This window comes from Pleurodeles waltl, chromosome 3_1 (assembly GCF_031143425.1).
Source record: "Pleurodeles waltl isolate 20211129_DDA chromosome 3_1, aPleWal1.hap1.20221129, whole genome shotgun sequence".
Lineage (NCBI taxonomy): Eukaryota > Metazoa > Chordata > Amphibia > Caudata > Salamandridae > Pleurodeles > Pleurodeles waltl.
The window spans coordinates 150133871-150150505 of NC_090440.1; the positions used below are offsets into that span (position 1 = coordinate 150133871).

General features: G+C 45.8%; 1 protein-coding gene across 6 annotated transcripts in view; it reads left to right on the plus strand.

Annotated features, from left to right (window-relative positions):
• The window catches only part of TLN2 (talin 2), a 1094076-nt gene that overhangs the window by 750319 nt on the left and 327122 nt on the right, over positions 1 to 16635 (plus strand). For all 6 annotated transcript variants that reach the window (XM_069221982.1, XM_069221985.1, XM_069221980.1 and 3 more), the window contains 2 exons: positions 4313 to 4479; positions 16196 to 16324. In XM_069221982.1, coding sequence (XP_069078083.1) covers positions 4313 to 4479; positions 16196 to 16324 — 296 coding nt within the window. The remainder of the gene's footprint in view (positions 1 to 4312; positions 4480 to 16195; positions 16325 to 16635) is intronic.

Below are 16635 nucleotides of genomic sequence, written 5' to 3' on the forward strand. Positions count from 1 at the left end.
CTTCTGGTTCCAGGGATATATAGGGCTTGTAGGTTCATCAATAAATGAGCTGCACCTTGCAGTGGGTTTTCATTCTATACTGGGTATACAGCAATTCTTTTGCTGAAATCTAAGGAGTGAAAAATAGGTATCAAGAAAACCTTTGTATTTCCAAAATGGGCACAAGATAAGGTGTTGAGAAGCAGTGGTTATTTGCACATCTCTGAATTCCGGGGTGCGCGTACTAGCATGTGAATTACAGGGCATTTCTCAAATAGATGTCTTTTTTACACACTGTCTTACATTTGGAAGGAAAAAATGTAGAGAAAGTCAAGGGGAAATAAAACTTGTTTGGCTATTCTGTGTTCCCCAAACTATCCCGATAAAAATGGTACCTCACTTGCGTGGGTAGGCCTAATGCTTGCAACAGGAAACGCATTGTGGACACATCACATTTTTACATTGAAATCTTACGTTTTTTTTTGCAAAGTGCCTAGCTGTAGATTTTGGCCTCTAGCTCAGCCAGCACATAGGGAACCATACCAAACCTGTGCATTTTTTTAAACTGGACACGTAGGGGAATCCAAGATAGGGTGACTTATGGGGCTCTCACCAGGTTCTGTTACCTGGAATCCTTTGCAAACCTCAAAATTTGGCCAAAAATACACTTTTTCCTCACATGTCGGTGACAAAAAGTTCTGGAATCTGAGAGGAACCACAAATTTCCTTCCATCCAAGTCTCCCGATAAAAATGGTATCTCACTTGTGTGGGTAGGCCTAGCGCCTGCGACTTGAAATGCCCCAAAACACAACACATTTTCCCAAAGAAAACAGAGCTGTTTTTTGCAAAGTGCCTAGCTGTGGATTTTGGCCTCTAGCTCAGCGGCACTTAGGGAAACCTACCAAACCTGCGCATTTTTTAAAACTAGGCACCTAGGGGAACCCAAAATGGGCTGACTTGTGGGGTCCTGGTACTGACTCATGGGGGAGCGCTCCCACTGCAGGAATGGAAGGGGAATCGCTTCCTCTTCCACCCCCACGGCGTCTGATGACGTCGGCACGTGATCGTGCACGCTGACCTCATCAGAGACCTGCCCTTACGCGCTGGAAGCTCAGCTTCCAGCGCAGGTCAGAAGAGAAATGCTTCTGCATTTCTCTTCCGATCAATAGAGTGGCTGAGAAAGGCATGAGAGGATAGGCCTTTCCTCTCCTTTCAAGCCTCTCAGCATTTCTACTGCCCGATCGCGATGCGATCAGGCAGCAGAAATGCCCAGTAGACACCAGGGATTTTTTTTTCCCCTAATTGTCATGAGGGGAGCGGCCCCTTGGGCAAGGGCCACTCCCCAGTGGGGCGATTTATTTTTAGGCCATTTCTGCCTCCCCAGGGCTAATTTTTTTGTGTGTGTTTTTCTTTTTTTTTTTTTTAATATGTGGGGAGCGACCCCTGTAGTAAAAATAGATGTGTTTGACCACTGACTTTGCATATTAGTTGTTCAGTGTTCACCAGTTGCAGATTAGATTTTGTATTCAGTTTAGCTGCCTATTGGCTTTATCGTGGCGTTAGACATTGCAGTTTAGACATTGCAGTTGAGCTGTGTTTTTCCACATGGTAAACTAAGCTTGTTTCTTCGTATTTCTCTCACTGAACACAAACAGTTCATGATAAGAAAGTACATATTTTTTGTTTTCTCCAGTGCAGGGAAAGGTGAGACCTTGGAAGGAGAGCCTTGAAAGGCTGGCCAGTTTTCAACGTTTTTCTTCCAACTCTGACCTACAGTAGCCAGCATGTTTGAATATTTTCATCTGAAAGGGGAGGGTCTTTCAGAAGGCTCTTTCCATGGTTGTTTAAGCTATAAAAGAGGTGGCCCTGCTCAGTAGCGAGGGAATTTCCGAGACCTCGGTCAGGATTGGACGTCAAATGCCTGACATTTTCCCGTGAGGATGAGGATCTCTTTCTCTCAGTTAAACAGGGGTCGTCTTCTTGCTGGCATGAGAAAGATGAATAGCTTGACAGGCCCTACGGTGATGAATTTTTACTTTATCCTTTGCTTAGGCCGATCTGCCCCCTGGCAGGGCAGAAACCACTAGACACCAGGGATTATTTTTGTTTTATACTTATGCATAAGGGGGGGCAAAATATTTTTAGGCCATTTCTGACACTAGGGATATTTTTTTTCCGTTTATTTATTTTTTTTGTATGTGGGGAGCGACTCCTTAGGCAAGGGTCGCTCCCCGGGGGGCCCACATTATTTTTAGGATAGCCCTAGATGGCTGCTAAGCCCAGGACCACAAATGCAGGCATCCCCCACCCCTGCAAAAACAGGTAATTTTGTATTTGATCATTTTGATGTGTCAAGATAGTGTTTTGGGGCATATCCTTTCGCGGGCACTAGGCCTACCCACACAAGTAAGGTACCATTTTTATCTGGAGACTTGGGGGAACGCTCGGTGGAAGGAAACTTGTGGCTCCTCTCAGATTCCAGAACTTTCTGTCACCGAAATGTGAGGAAAAGTGTTTTTTTGGCCAAATTTTGAGGTTTGCAAAGGATTCTGGGTAACTGAACCTGGTGAGAGCCCCACTGTTACGTCCTTGGCTGCCAAAGGGTTAAAAATGTCCTTTCTTATGGATATTTCTAACTGCAGACTCCTCATCCTTAGAATATCCTCAGACACCAAAATGGATCGACGCACAACTCCCCTTCCCAAAGTCCAACACAGCAGCCACCCTAGTCCTTTTGAGGTTGGGTAACAAGCAGGCAGTCTCCAGGTCATCCATGGCAGCAAATTTCCCAGTCCCCGATCCAACCCCTCCCCCTCCCAGGGCACCGGCTTCCAACCCCCTTTATTTTTCCATGGCACCACAATCACCTTGTTGGAGGCAGGATATGCTGCTTCCTCCAGGAACGCCGAAATTGGCAAAATGTAACATCCAGATCATCCAACAAGGTTATGCCCTGCCATTCTTTTTTAGAACCACCACACCTCACACCCACATCCAAACATCTCTCAGAACAGCACTTGTGTATCTTGCTCAAAAAAGTGCAGGCTCTGTAAGCCAAAAGAGCAATAGAGAGGGTTCCGGCTCAGTAAATCGATACTGGCTGCTCAAGCTGGTCCAGGTTCTGTTTTCCCTGGATCCAGTCAACTGGATAGAGACTTTGGACCTGCAGGACACTTACTTTCATGTACCAGTCCTGCAGTCCCATAGACGCTACTTGCAGTTCAAGGTGGGCCAGGAGCATTTTCCGTTTGCCATGGTCCCCTTCTGCATTACCGGTGCCCCTCGGGTGTTCACAAAAGTGATGGTGGCGGTCACGGGACACCTTCGGAGGATGGGAATTCAAATGTTCCCCTACTTCAGCAACTGCCATTTGAAAGTGGGTTCACCAGAGTCAGTTGTAGACCACCTCTAAATGATAACGAACCTCTTGGTATCATTGAGGTTCATATTCAGTGTGCTGAAGTCCTACCTGACTCCTTCACAGAGGCTTTCCTGTATTGGACCATTCTAAATATGGTGCAGTTTCAGGCTTTCCCTTGACTCGTAATTCAAGGACCTTTGATCCATGATGCGGGGGTTCATTGAAAGTGGTTCTGAGGCTTCTGGGCTTCTTGGCATTCTGCTAGTCGAGTATGGCAAGTGCCATATGCAGGCTCTGCAGCAGAGCTTGAAGTCTTGGTGGGCCCAGAACAAAGGAAAACTGATCCCATCAAGGTTTTGGAGTAGACTGCAAAAGATCTGTAGTTGTGACTTAACTGTAATTGAACCAGCAGCAGACCCCTTCATTACTTTTCATATGAAAATGAGAAAGTGGTAATTAATACAGTTAATGAAAATTCATTTCAAATAAGAGTGATGTACCAGTAACAAGATAATTCTTGTATTTTCTCAATTATAAAAAGAAAACAAAGCAATCCCTTGGGGAATAATTCTTTTGTAGTATGTATACAAATGTGTAAGGACGTCCAGGACGACAAGATACAGAGACATTCAACTAAGGAAAGGGGCCTTCAAATTACAGTTGGGAATGGTCGACCTCGAACTTACAATTATCCAGTAATCAAAAAAAGGTCACAGTAGAATCCTTTTTCTGTGACTAAGTAAAAGTGGCACTTGGTTTTGCACACAGTTTTAAGGGAGTCCTTTAGATACATCTTTTATCTTGGGTCAGTCGTCGAGGCCCAAATATTGTGGCACTGAATGAGCTAAAACCACTATGACTTGTACTTATTGTACTTAGGTGCAATATGGTTGTTTTGAAAGATTTCTAAGGAAAATAATCCAGAAATGTAGATTGGCTATCGGAATTCTTCTTTTGTGTTTCCTTTGCAGGTGAAATGGTGCGGCAAGCGAGAGTCCTGGCCCAAGCCACGTCGGATCTGGTGAATGCAATGCGCTCTGACGCAGAGGCGGAAATTGACATGGACAATTCTAAGAAACTGCTGGCTGCTGCAAAACTACTGGCAGATTCTACCGCCCGCATGGTGGAAGCGGCAAAGGTATTCAAACTAATGAACTGGAATTCCAAACGAAAACTTATGTGTGCGCCCCATTCCCACAGAAATGATAGGGACTTACACCGCCATAGTGTATTAAGGCCTTTGATGGATCATCAACAGGGCAAATTACACACTCCGAACGGCCTGTGGCTCGAAGAGAACCGTGTCTTACTGTGTAGTTAGAAATAGGGTAAGAAATGCGAAAATGTCCTAAGAGAAAATAATACCTTTGTTAAGTCCTTTTAGTCTTCTGACTGGGGAAGCCATTTTGGAATGCCCCATTCTGACTGGCTGTGGGACCAGTGTTTCTGCATGCGGCTCCGTAAGTGTCTGCAGACCTGCCATATTGAAAATAAGCACTTGTAGAAGTGTGTACTACCTCACAGGACAGGGGCGTAGCTCCAGGGGGTGTTTAGGCGGTTAGACCACCTAAAAACGTATTCTGTAGTGAGTAGTTGGGTACGTCGAGTAATGTGAAGTGTCTGTGGGTTTTACCTGAGATTTTTTACATGCACACACTGACAGAAATACACATTATATCGTCTATTGTCCTTGAAAAAGGATGATTATTTTGAAAAATATTATATTTTGAGTACCCCTAACAATCCGCACTTCTCTGTCTTTTAAAATACATTGACAAGCAGGATGCATCAGATGGGTCAGAGGGGCAGTGGAAAGAGAGGAATGCGGATTAATAAACTACTAAGTGAGCACAATATTTTGTACAATTAACGATATTTTTGACGACTTTAAAAACTGAGAGGGTGAGTGAGTGTGTGAATGTATGTGAACATTCCTGCATCTCACCAGACCCGACTGAAAGCATCTGTGCCCAACAACTTAGCAGAAAATACGTTTATTAGTCGGGTGTAAATGCCCCTCCCCCCCCCCCCAATCCGAAGCTACGCCCCTGTGTAGTGTGTTTTAACAAGATGATTGTTGAAGTGATTGTTGAGAAATGTGAAGCTCACCACACCCCAAGTCATACTGACCAAGAATCAGTCCTGTGAATTTGTTGTTTGGTGCACTGTCCTCTTGGAACCCCCTTGCTTCGTTTTCTGGTATTTTTTTATTTAATTTCAGAGCAAATAATCCTCCGGCCTCTTTGCGCCATGTATCGCCCTGCTTGTGTCCCGCACCCCCTTCATACCACTGCTCGTTGCGTTTCCCCTCTTCTGTCCCCAACATCTCCTTGTCTTCGCTCCTCGGCCCCTTGTCCCTCTATAAAAGGCAGAAGGCAGTAAAAACACAAACTGAAGTAACTCACTAGTATAGGTGCTTTATACTCTACGAAAAGGGGACACACCTGCAAGCACAAGGGGTCCCTTAATAAGAAGGGCACCACTTGCTTAAAGGCTATCCCTGGCAAAGGGACATTCAGAGTTGGAAGGGCCATCCCTGCAGGCGCTGCCCCCCATTGATAGCGCGCCCCACTTAAAAGCAACGTTGTGGTCTGGGATCAGGCACTGATAACAGCAGACTGAAGAAGACAGGATTGCATCCGAGCCGGTGCTGTGCATTTTGTCAGAGGCTGAAGGGCTATTCGCAGGGGCCGTCTGTGGACATTTGGAGTTTGTGAGCCAGCTGCTGTCTAGTGTTGACACTGCAGCAGCCCAGTGCTTAATTTGTGCTTGTTGTTTCCGGTGCTGAGCACCGGCACTTATTTTTGAGGGCCGGGGCTTATTCTTCGGCCTCAAGCATTTGCTGCGAGCAAAAGACACATATGGGAAAGACGGATGAAGGGAAAAACGAAAAATCGTCACAAAGGGAGAAAGTAGAAAGCTGCAAGAGTGAGCTGAAGGGGCAGGGAATGGCTTTTTATGGACTAAAGAGCCCGAGATGGCTTCATGATTACGCCTCCTCAGTATTCCATGTTCACACATTTAATTGCAGCAGCCGCGTGTTTAAGAGGAGGGCTATGGGCACCGGCACCTTTTTATTTACAAATTAAGCACTGCAGCAGACTGAAGATGTGCTGGATTCTGCTAAGGAAAGGCCGGAAAGTGAGGAAAGACGGAGTACCGCTCATTCCAGAAGGTATTTAACTGCAAAACAGTCCGTCATCCACCTCCTAGATTATCCGTATCACTTCAAGCTTTTTCACCAGAATCATTAGCCAGGTGGCTTTTTGCCTGCCTCGTGAAGTCTGAGGACTGCACGGGCTCCGAAGGCGACCAGGCTGTATCCTGTTTCGCTTCTGCGAGATAGGATGGGAACCAAGATCTTATTTGCGTAGACTGGTTACGTTCCACTTTGTGATCATTCATTGCCTCAAGATATTTTCACCAGCGGCTCTCGACTTGACGGCTGCTCAGTTTTGGCCCTGATTCCACCCTTGCCGAATCCCTATTGCGATATTATTGCTGTTCTAAGTCATTGCTTCTCACTTTCCAAACCAGAAAGGCCAATTCCCAACCCCCAGAACTCTTAGCTCATCTATAAATTACAGCTGGTCTGCAAATCATTAAACGCGTCGTTTTTACTAGAAAAACGCTCATGTCACGGTCAGCCTGAGGGGCCTGAAATAGGGATTAACTACTTGTTTGGAATTTGTAGGCCATCCTTAGTTTACTCTCATGCCAAATCATGCTCAGAGGTTCAGGAGGTGACAGTCTGTAATCTCTTTCCCACCCTTTTAGTGTGGGGACGTCATTGTATCTCGAAGAGCAGACACACAGCTAGTAGACAGTGAGGACTCTTGAAAATATGCACATCTAACCAGCGCTTTTTATGTTAAGTAATCTCGTCTTCGTTGTAAAAGAGGCATTGACAAAGCCAGTAGGTCTCATCTTTAAGACACACTGGCTTTTTGCCAATGTGTGCCGTTTGGATCAGTAAATAAAATTGATTAATTTTTATCTTTATAATTTTAATAGCGGAGCAGCCCATCAGCAGATTGTAGCTGCTGGGCAGTACAAAAAAAGTATATATATTTTTAAAGTACTGGAAGAGGTGGTTAAGCAGTGACGAAGCGAGTGAGAGGGAAGTAGTGGAGCGCAGCAGACTGGGGAGCAAAGGACGGGGGAGGATTTATAAAAATATAAAGAAACCCGACGAGGAAGCAGTGGACAGTGTAGGGCGTGAAGAGCAACTCAAAGGGGGTGAAATAAGAAACAGCACTCGATGGGGAGAGTCAAATCAAATCAAATCAAATCATTAGCATTTATAAAGCGCACTACTCACCCGTGCGGGTCTCAAGGCGCTAGGGAAAAAGAAGAAAAGTAGTTCCTTAAATGTGAGCAGCGGTAGGGTACAAGTCAGCCATTCAGAAGGATGGAAATGAAGGTATACTCCAGGGGATGGACAAACACAAGAAGAAAATAGGCAACCATTGAATAAGAAGTAAAAAAATAAAGCCAACCAGTGGTAAGAGGAAAAAGTTTTTGGTAGAATGTATGATGGAACAATGAACGCTGTAACAACATGGAGTGCCTGAACAACGCGCTCGGAACAACCGCATTGTTTCCACGAATGCCTTAACCATGCATACCTTTACAACAATTTTTCGTTGTAAAAGCATGCCTAGTAGCGGCATGTGTGGGAACGGCATGTGTGGTTCTAGCATGCCACCCCCCCACCTGCCCTAAGGCCCAGAAGTACCCCACCCCTTATACTAACACTACCCCGACTCCCCACCCCTGAAAACTACCCTAGATACCTCCCACCCACCCTGAGCCATAAACCCTTCCCGACCTCAACCACCTGCCCTAAAAATACCTGACCCTGCCTCTAAAAACAAAACTACCGCAACCCCCCCACCCACCCCTAAAACCAAAACAACCCCGATCCCCCACCCCCTAAAAACAAAACTACCCTGACCCCCAAAAACAAAACTACCCTGACCCCCACCCCCAAAAACAAAACTACCCTGACCCCCACCCCCAAAAACAAAAGTATCCCGACCCCCACCCCTAAAAACAGAACTACCCTGACCCCCACCCCTAAAAACAAAACTACCCAATCCCCCACCCGCCCCTAAAAACAAAACAAACCTGACCCCGCACTCACGCCCATAAAACAAAACTACCCAGGACCCACACCCTGCCCCTAAAAACAACTACCCACCCCGTCCCTAAAAACAGAACTACCTAGACCCCCCCACCCGCTCCTAAAAACAGAACTACCTTGCTCCCCACCCCTGCCCCTAAAACAGAGCTACCCTGATCCTCCCACCCCACCACCAAAAACAAAACTATCCCCACAACAAAACTACCCCAACCCCCTCACCCCACCCCCAAAAACAAAACTACCCTGATCTCCCCCACCCCACCCCTAAAAACATAACTACCCGATCCCCCACCCCGCCCATAAAAACCAAACTACCCTGATCCCCCCACCTCGCCCCTAAAAACAAAACTATCCTGACCCCCCGACCCCGCCCCTAAAACCAGAATTACCCTGCCCCACCCCCAAAAACCAAACTACCCACCTCTAAAAACAGAACTACCCAACCTCCCACCCGCCCCTAAAAACCAAACTATCCCAAACTCCCCACCCGTCCCCCTCACCTTAAAACAAAACTATCCCCACCCCTAAAAACAAAACTACCCCCACCTGCCCCTAAAAAACAAAATACCCCAATCCCCCCTCCCCACCCCTAAAAACCAAACTACCCCGATCCCCCGACCCCATCCCTAAAAGCAAAGCTACCCAACCTCCCAACCCCGCTCCTAAAAACAAAACTACTCCGACCCACCCACCCCACCCTTAAAAACAGAACTACCCTGCCCCAGCCCCAAAAATGAAACTGCCCTCCCTTAAAACAGAAATACCCAACCTCCCACCCGCCCCTAAACACCAAACTATCCCAACCGCCTACCCCTAAAAACAAAACTACCCCCACCCGCCCATAAAAACAGAACTACCCAAACCCCCCACCCGTAAAAAACAAACTACCCCGATCCCCCACCCCTAAAAACAAAACTGCCTGACCCTCCACTCCCAAAAACAAAACTACCCTGATCCCCCTCTACCCCCACCCCTAAAAACAAAACTACCCCCACTCTCAAAAACAAAACTACTCTGACCCCCCACTCTCAAAAACAAAACTATCCCGATCACCCCCGCCCCTAAAGACCAAACTACCCCGATCCCCCTACCCACTCCCCTAAAAACCAAACTACTCCGACCCCCGCATTTCTGCCCCAAGATCTCAATCCACCCCTAAAACCTACCCCCCAACCTCACTTATCTGACTGTGTCCTCTCCCAGTCCACTCTGCCTTTTTCTCTGCCTTAACTACGCACATACGTTGTCTGCACATGCGTGGTTCAGGCATAGAAAAGGGCAGGCGTTGTTCCGGTAAGCGTTGCTCGTGTAATCGTTGTTCCGTGGTCATTGTTGAGGAAGTTTTCTTCATCCGCATGCTGCTGTGCATAATAGTTTTTTCTTGTTTTATGTAGCCACTCCAACTCTTAGGCAACAAATGTTATTTTGCCTTTTCTACGCTATTGTGCATCCACTCATGCTTACCCATTTAAGAGATTAAGCTTGACAAGTCTAGTTGTTATCTTGTTGATTTTGACTATAGTTTATCTTTGGAGCTTAGAGTGCACATTCACTTCTAACGCAGCCATTTTTGTTGGGGCGAGTCATCAGTCCTGGTGGTGTGCTAAGGGCTTATCTGTTTGGTTTTGGTACAAGTTCATTTCTCTGGTATCTGGTGTATTACTCTTCTTCCCTGGTTCTTTCCCTGCTGTGATTGTGGATACTTCCACCAGTCAGCAGTGGGACCAGAACCTGCTTTTGTAGCTGTTCACCACTGCCGGTGCGCCCACTCGCACACAAGGACACCAAATGCATGGGCTACTACAGCCCCTTACATTACAGGTCTGGTTCACAAGTTTTGGAAGTCTCCAGCAGCTTAGCACTTCTGTTTATTTCCCTAGTTATGAATGTAAGCAGGGAGAATCCACCCTTTCCAGCTCACCCTTATAGAAGACTTACAATGCATCCCTTGCCCAGCACAGAATGCAACTTCTGTTTTCCTCCCTAAACCAGGTGAGTCCTTTTGGAAGCATCTCTAGGACAGTGGTCTAGCCCGAGTGGCGTATAAAGAATCCAGGGCTGCCGAAGATGAGCTTGGTTCCACTATCCGTTTCCCACGGTTGAATGTGATCTGGTGCTGGGAATTTGTGTGTCCCTATGGTAGTACACGTGTACGAAGCAAAAAGATACCGTCTCTGCCAAGACCCCAGGGCCCTGCTGTACCAAGGCAATTCCACATAGACACATAGTGGGTGAACCCCTGATACATAAGGCCATACATCTCATATTAGGCAGCTTTGAGTGCCTGGACAGCTATGGGGTGTGCAGCCCAGTGCTAAGGACACGTCTGGCTGCATCCACTCTTCTGCGCCTCCCTGTGAGCAGGTGTTGTGCACTCGGCTACTTTCAGGCAGGATGCTCTTCGATCTCTGTGCCACACTTCGTATCCGACACCTGATCCACTGGGCACACAAACTAGACAAATGTGTCTGAGTATACAAATCTCACAGCCAAGACATCACAACTATAACTCAAAGACATTGGCCCTCGACACAAGGACAAGAGTTATTGGTTGACTGTCGGAGAATCTGATTGCCTCGATGCACAGCTAGCCCTGCAGCTCATCAGCGAAAATCTAAGAACCTGGCTGAGACTAGGTGAACCTCAGTTACAGCAAATCTAATTGGTCCTTCCGGGCCTTCCAGCTAAGATGTTTTTGATGGAACTCCGATTAAAAAAGGGAAACCCATGTCCTCTAAACGCCCACGATGCCTGAAAATGACCGCACAGGACCCATATTCAGATACGTCACTCCTTACTCTGTGAAACTCATTCACAGTTACAAACTTCTTGTTTATGCAGACTGTACTACCACAGTTTGTACTTTGTTAGGGCGCTTTAAGTGGCAGATCTTACCATTCCCTAGCTCAGTGGTACGTATGCTTTCGACTTTGGTATGATGAGAGGCCGGATTAGGTTTACTAGAATTCGACCTTGCAGGTTACACTCGGATCTCTTGAGTAAGCATTTCTTCAAAGTGTTATGACTGCCTAGTAAATTATATCTGTGCAGCACAGAGTGTCTCCGAGACAGATTTTTAGCTTTAGTTTGCAAAACTACTTAGTATATTTAGCTCTGTGTCCCAGTGGAAGAAGGGATTTTTATTTATTTGCTCCAACTAATCTTCTATATTGACATTTTTTGGGCTTGAGTGCAGTAGGAAGGTTGAAACCCTCCCAGAAGCCAGCGTTAGCTTCCTATAATGCGTGAGGCGGCAAAGGGAATGTACCATCAATGCAGTAAGCATCACTTGTACTACCACACATCAAAGGCAGCCGTAAAGAACGGTGTAAGAAGCTCTCGGAGTAGTCATTCTCGTAGACAGTGAGAAGTTTCAATCACCAGGACTGCCTTTAGTTCCCCCACGGTCATGAGGGTGACCTAGATGGACTTCAGAAACATTTCCGGGGTCTTTCTTATTACTTTGACGAGTAGATCTAGAGATGTGATCATGAAAGTGAATCCCCATCCTCCATGGGGTGCCTTTGATACCCAAATGTTGGGAATAGAGGAGGTGCCCTTGAGTTAGCGTTTACCTACGAGCAACAGATATTGATGCACAGTTCGGAGTCTTTACTTTGTGGCCTTCTCACAGACGACCCATAATAACTTGGAAAGGAGGAATAAAGGGTGGATACACTACATATGTTCATCCTGTCCTTGAACATTCACTTATGCGAAATATAGTTTCTCTTTCTTCTTATGGAACTGGGCACAGATTGCTACTGGTCGGCTAAGTATAAAATGAGATTGAGGGGAGTGGCACAAACATGTGTATGACGTGTAGGGTGAGATGCCTCTGACGTAGTGCCCAGGTAGCAGGGTGCTCCCCATTCTGGCAAATCACCTGAAAGGTCTAGAGGGGTGGCATGCAGGTTTGTTGATGCATAATAGCAGATTATTAGGTTCTTTGTAATTATCTTCCAGGAAAAATAATAAGGATGAATTAAGATTAGGCTCTTAACTGCTGAGCGTGTTCTCTGCATTGGAGCAGGATCAAGACTGATTTGCACACAGGGGAGTCCAAACTGAGGTGCCATGGTGTGCAAAATAACAATGAATTGAGATGCGGCTCCAAGTAATTACCAGTGGCTGGGATTGGTTCAAGTATTCTGTCCATGACTTTTTTTGTATACTTTAGTGTGTGATTTTAGGGTTTTGAGGTGGGGGCGTACTACCCGATGCCAAGTTAGACCACCCTCTCCTTCTCCTTTTTTTTTTTTTTTTAAACATAAACACTACTGCCACCAATTACCAGGTCATGATTTTTAAAGTAGCAGGGTACATGTCTTTTGACCTGCACCCGGTGGAGAAACCGCTATGTGGCTTTCCCTGGTATTTCTGTGTGGTATTGTCATGACTAACCCTCCCTTACTGTAGATTGTATGGCTGAGAGCTGAGGTGCCAATGGTGTGATGCACTTGGATGTTAGTAGCCCCAATGTTGTTAACATGCCACATAGGATTTGAGTTTAGTGGTGGTTAGTGCTTCTCTATCCCCACTTTCTTGCATTGTGTCCCTGCCCTGCTCCTATGATTCCATCCTTCTATGTATAGTTCTGTGTCAAGTCAATGCAACTGCCTGGATTAAATTTGTATCTAAGAAATAAGCAGAAGGGTTCTGTTGTTGCTGGGTAGGCCTGGAGCAAACCTGTGGGCTGAACGTTACCCACGTCCTATGATATGTTCGGCTGTACAGAGAAGTCCCCAGCATTGGCAACTGATTGGTCAAAGAGTAGTTTTGAAGCAAATATACACCTGAGAGTGGCAGCTATCCCCTGGCTAACTGCCATGGACTTAGGGCACACTTCAGAAACAAAGTGTACTTTGAGATGTTTGTTCCACTTTAAAGTTTGTTGCTAACTTTCTTTTTGCACTGAGGTAACTGTTTAATTCAGGCAAGCTGCCCCAACTTGGATTTGAGCTGCCCCTTTAAGCTTACCCATCGTTCACCTTGTAGGTTGTCTTCATATCTGTGTAGAGAAAGGTGAAGACCAGAGGCAGCCTTCTTGGTTCAATCAATCAATGGATTTGTGAAGCGTGTCTTCTCATCCCAGGGGGTATCCAGACACTCTGGGAGGTTTGTTGTGTGCCCGTAGCTACTCCTCAAACAGCCATGTCTTGACCATTTTCCTGAAGTGGAGGAAAATATGCGATGTGCGAGGGTGAAGGACGGAGGTGTCGTTCCAGGACTTAGTGGTGAGGTAGAAGATTAGCGACCTCCAGTGCGGTGGATTCTCTGGACCTGCATGAGGGCGAGGGTTGTAGAGCGAAACATCCTGATAGGCTGGTGGAGGGAGAGTCTGTGGTTGGTAAGTTTGGGTCCGATATTGTGGAGGGCTTTGTATGCAATGGTGAGGCCCTTGAATTTGCACCTCTTGTGCACCAGCAGCTAGTGTAGCTCTCTGAGTTGAGGAGTGATGTGGGCCCTTCTTGGGAGGTCTAGGATGAGACTTCCAGCTGCGTTCCGAATGGTCTGGAGGCGATGGAGGAGCTGGGCGGGGAGTCCGACATAGATGGCATTTCCATAGTCTAGTCTGCTAGTGATGATGGCCTGGATGACAGTCTTTCTGGTTTTGATGGGGATCATTTTGAAAATCCTACGTAGCATGTGGAGATTATAGAAGCTGGAGGCGGCCCCTATGTTTATCTGCTGTTTAAAGGTAAGTTTGCTGTTGATGATGATGCCAAGGTTGAATGCATGGTCTGTAGGGGTTGGAGGTTATCTGAGTGTGGATGGCCACCAGGTGTCGCCCCAAGGGGAGGGGTTGCTTCCGAAGATGCTCACCTCCATTTTGTTGGTGTTCTTAGTTGTTTCCTTTTGAGGGTAAGAACTGTCACCCAGGGCAAAAAAAATACTTTGCTGCTGGTGATGGAGACAAGCAACAAACTGTCCGTGGTCAGAGAACCTACTTGGTCCAAACTCAGCCTAAAACAGAGTTTTAAAACTTTGCTGTGAAGAGGTCGGAGAACAAAGGTTTGCTAAAATCACAAGAATACAATGGCTGCCCCATTTTAAGATGAATCTCTGGTGGTAGCAGCACTCATGCAGCGCCCTTGTGATGTCTTGTGCCTCTCAAAGCAGCATTGCTATGCACCTTTCTTAAGGGATCAATGTAAATCTGATGGCCATGTTTCTGTTGCAATATATTTTTGCTGCACACCTTCCTGAGCAACTTGTGTAGCCATGTGCCTGATGCTGCATCAACTTCGTTAACTTTCCATTAGTGACTACTATGCCCATGTGAGGGCCATGTTCACCTCATCATTGTAAACTCAATTTTAGTGACCAATGTCAATGTAAGGCCTTTGTGCTGCTTTTTAGGTCTAGCATGCGAGCGCTTTGACCTGTTGTAAGTATTGTGGGCTTTTAACCACGCCCACCGCAAGCCCATCACTTTCACTCGTTCCTGGGCTTGCCTTTCAAATATCCTTTGTTATCGTTTGTAAATGCTTTACATTTGTCCCTCCTTGGGAGGGTTTTGTTACCGCCTTGCAGACTGCCCCATTACATGGATAATTGCACGATTGCAGATACGTTTGACTGTGAGCAAACTTCTTTTTCCTTTTGTCTCTATGCGCTCTTGGCGCTTTGAATCGGCTCACTTAAGTCAGCTGTTTTACTTTTCATTTCAATTTATGTGGCAAGAAAAGTCCTGTTAAGAATTTACAACGCTATTAGCTCTAACTCGAGCAAATGCAAGAGCCATTGCACTGCAAATGCTTGTTATCCATAGCGTTTAAATAAGGCTTCAGCCCCATGGAAACTGACCACCTATGTGCCACCACCATCTCCACTCACTCCCCATTCTTCTGAGCTGAGACTGATGAGAGCGCTCAAAGTCATCGGCTGCTCTGTACTCAGCATATTTATTTTATTTAAATAATATAGTTTACGTAAAAGAATAAGAGTGCTTGAACATTAATTATGACTGATACATGTGCTGCTTATAGTAGACGTTTTACCTCACACCACCATGTATGACTTCTCTGCCCCGTAAAAGTGAGAGCCAAAACGGAAGGTGCTGGGCATTTCAGGGAGCTCCTGGAGTGTTACCTTCCTTTTCAAGGATGGTGGCAATGATTGTCAGTGGATTGCGTTCAGTGCCTGTCCGTCACATAGGCCCCTGAAGACCTGTCCTGGCGCCATTTTCTCTATGTGAAAATGTTACTGTAAAAAATATAACTGAAATAAAACATATTCACCATCTAGTGGGTTGTCACATCTAGTTGGGTTTGTGCCGTATAAAAGAGTTATAGGCTGTGGGCATTTGCTTATAATCAAGTCGTCTCTTACTCGGTCATTCATTTTTAGTTCGTATCAGTGCTTTAATTTTTCAGTTTCTTTTTCAATCTAGATTTGTACATAATCTGTCTTTTTTCTGAATGATGGTCAGTCCTTAGAAAGGTTATTGCTCATTTTACGACATTTCTCCGGTGCCGTTTCGCTCTAGGTATTCAGAACTGTCTTTTTGAATCCTTACTCCCTACGGTGGCTGCTTTGTACCCGCTGAACCTCCTCTGCCATCTCTGACACCCTTGAGGCTGGTAGTACTTCCAGGTTACAGCTTTGAAAAACAGAAGTTAAACGTTTCTTCGAAACCTGTGCCTGTGTTTCTCTTAAAGTACTTTATTAACAGTATTTTTATAATGAATGCACTCTTTTTCAGGGGGCTGCTGCAAATCCTGAGAATGAAGAACAGCAGCAGAGATTGCGAGAAGCTGCAGAGGGTCTCCGTGTCGCAACGAATGCCGCGGCTCAGGATGCTATAAAGAAAAAGATCATAACTAGATTGGAGGTCAGACAATCTCAGGTTTTGCATATATAAAAAAAAAAGCAATGGATTATTTTTTGCTGATCCTCTTTGACTCCTTAATTTGTTTTCCTGTTGTTGTGAAGTCCAATTTAAAATCCATATCTCTTTGAGGGATTTCTGACCATGGTGCCAGGTTGCTGCTGGAGGAACAGTTAACAAGGGAACCTGAGAGTCACCTGGGACCTTGAGTAAGCTTATGTACCACAACTCTGGTCCCACAGTTAATAATATAGCAGTCAATGCAAATAAACCAAATGGTTGCTTTACTCAGTAGTTATGATGCTCTCATAAAA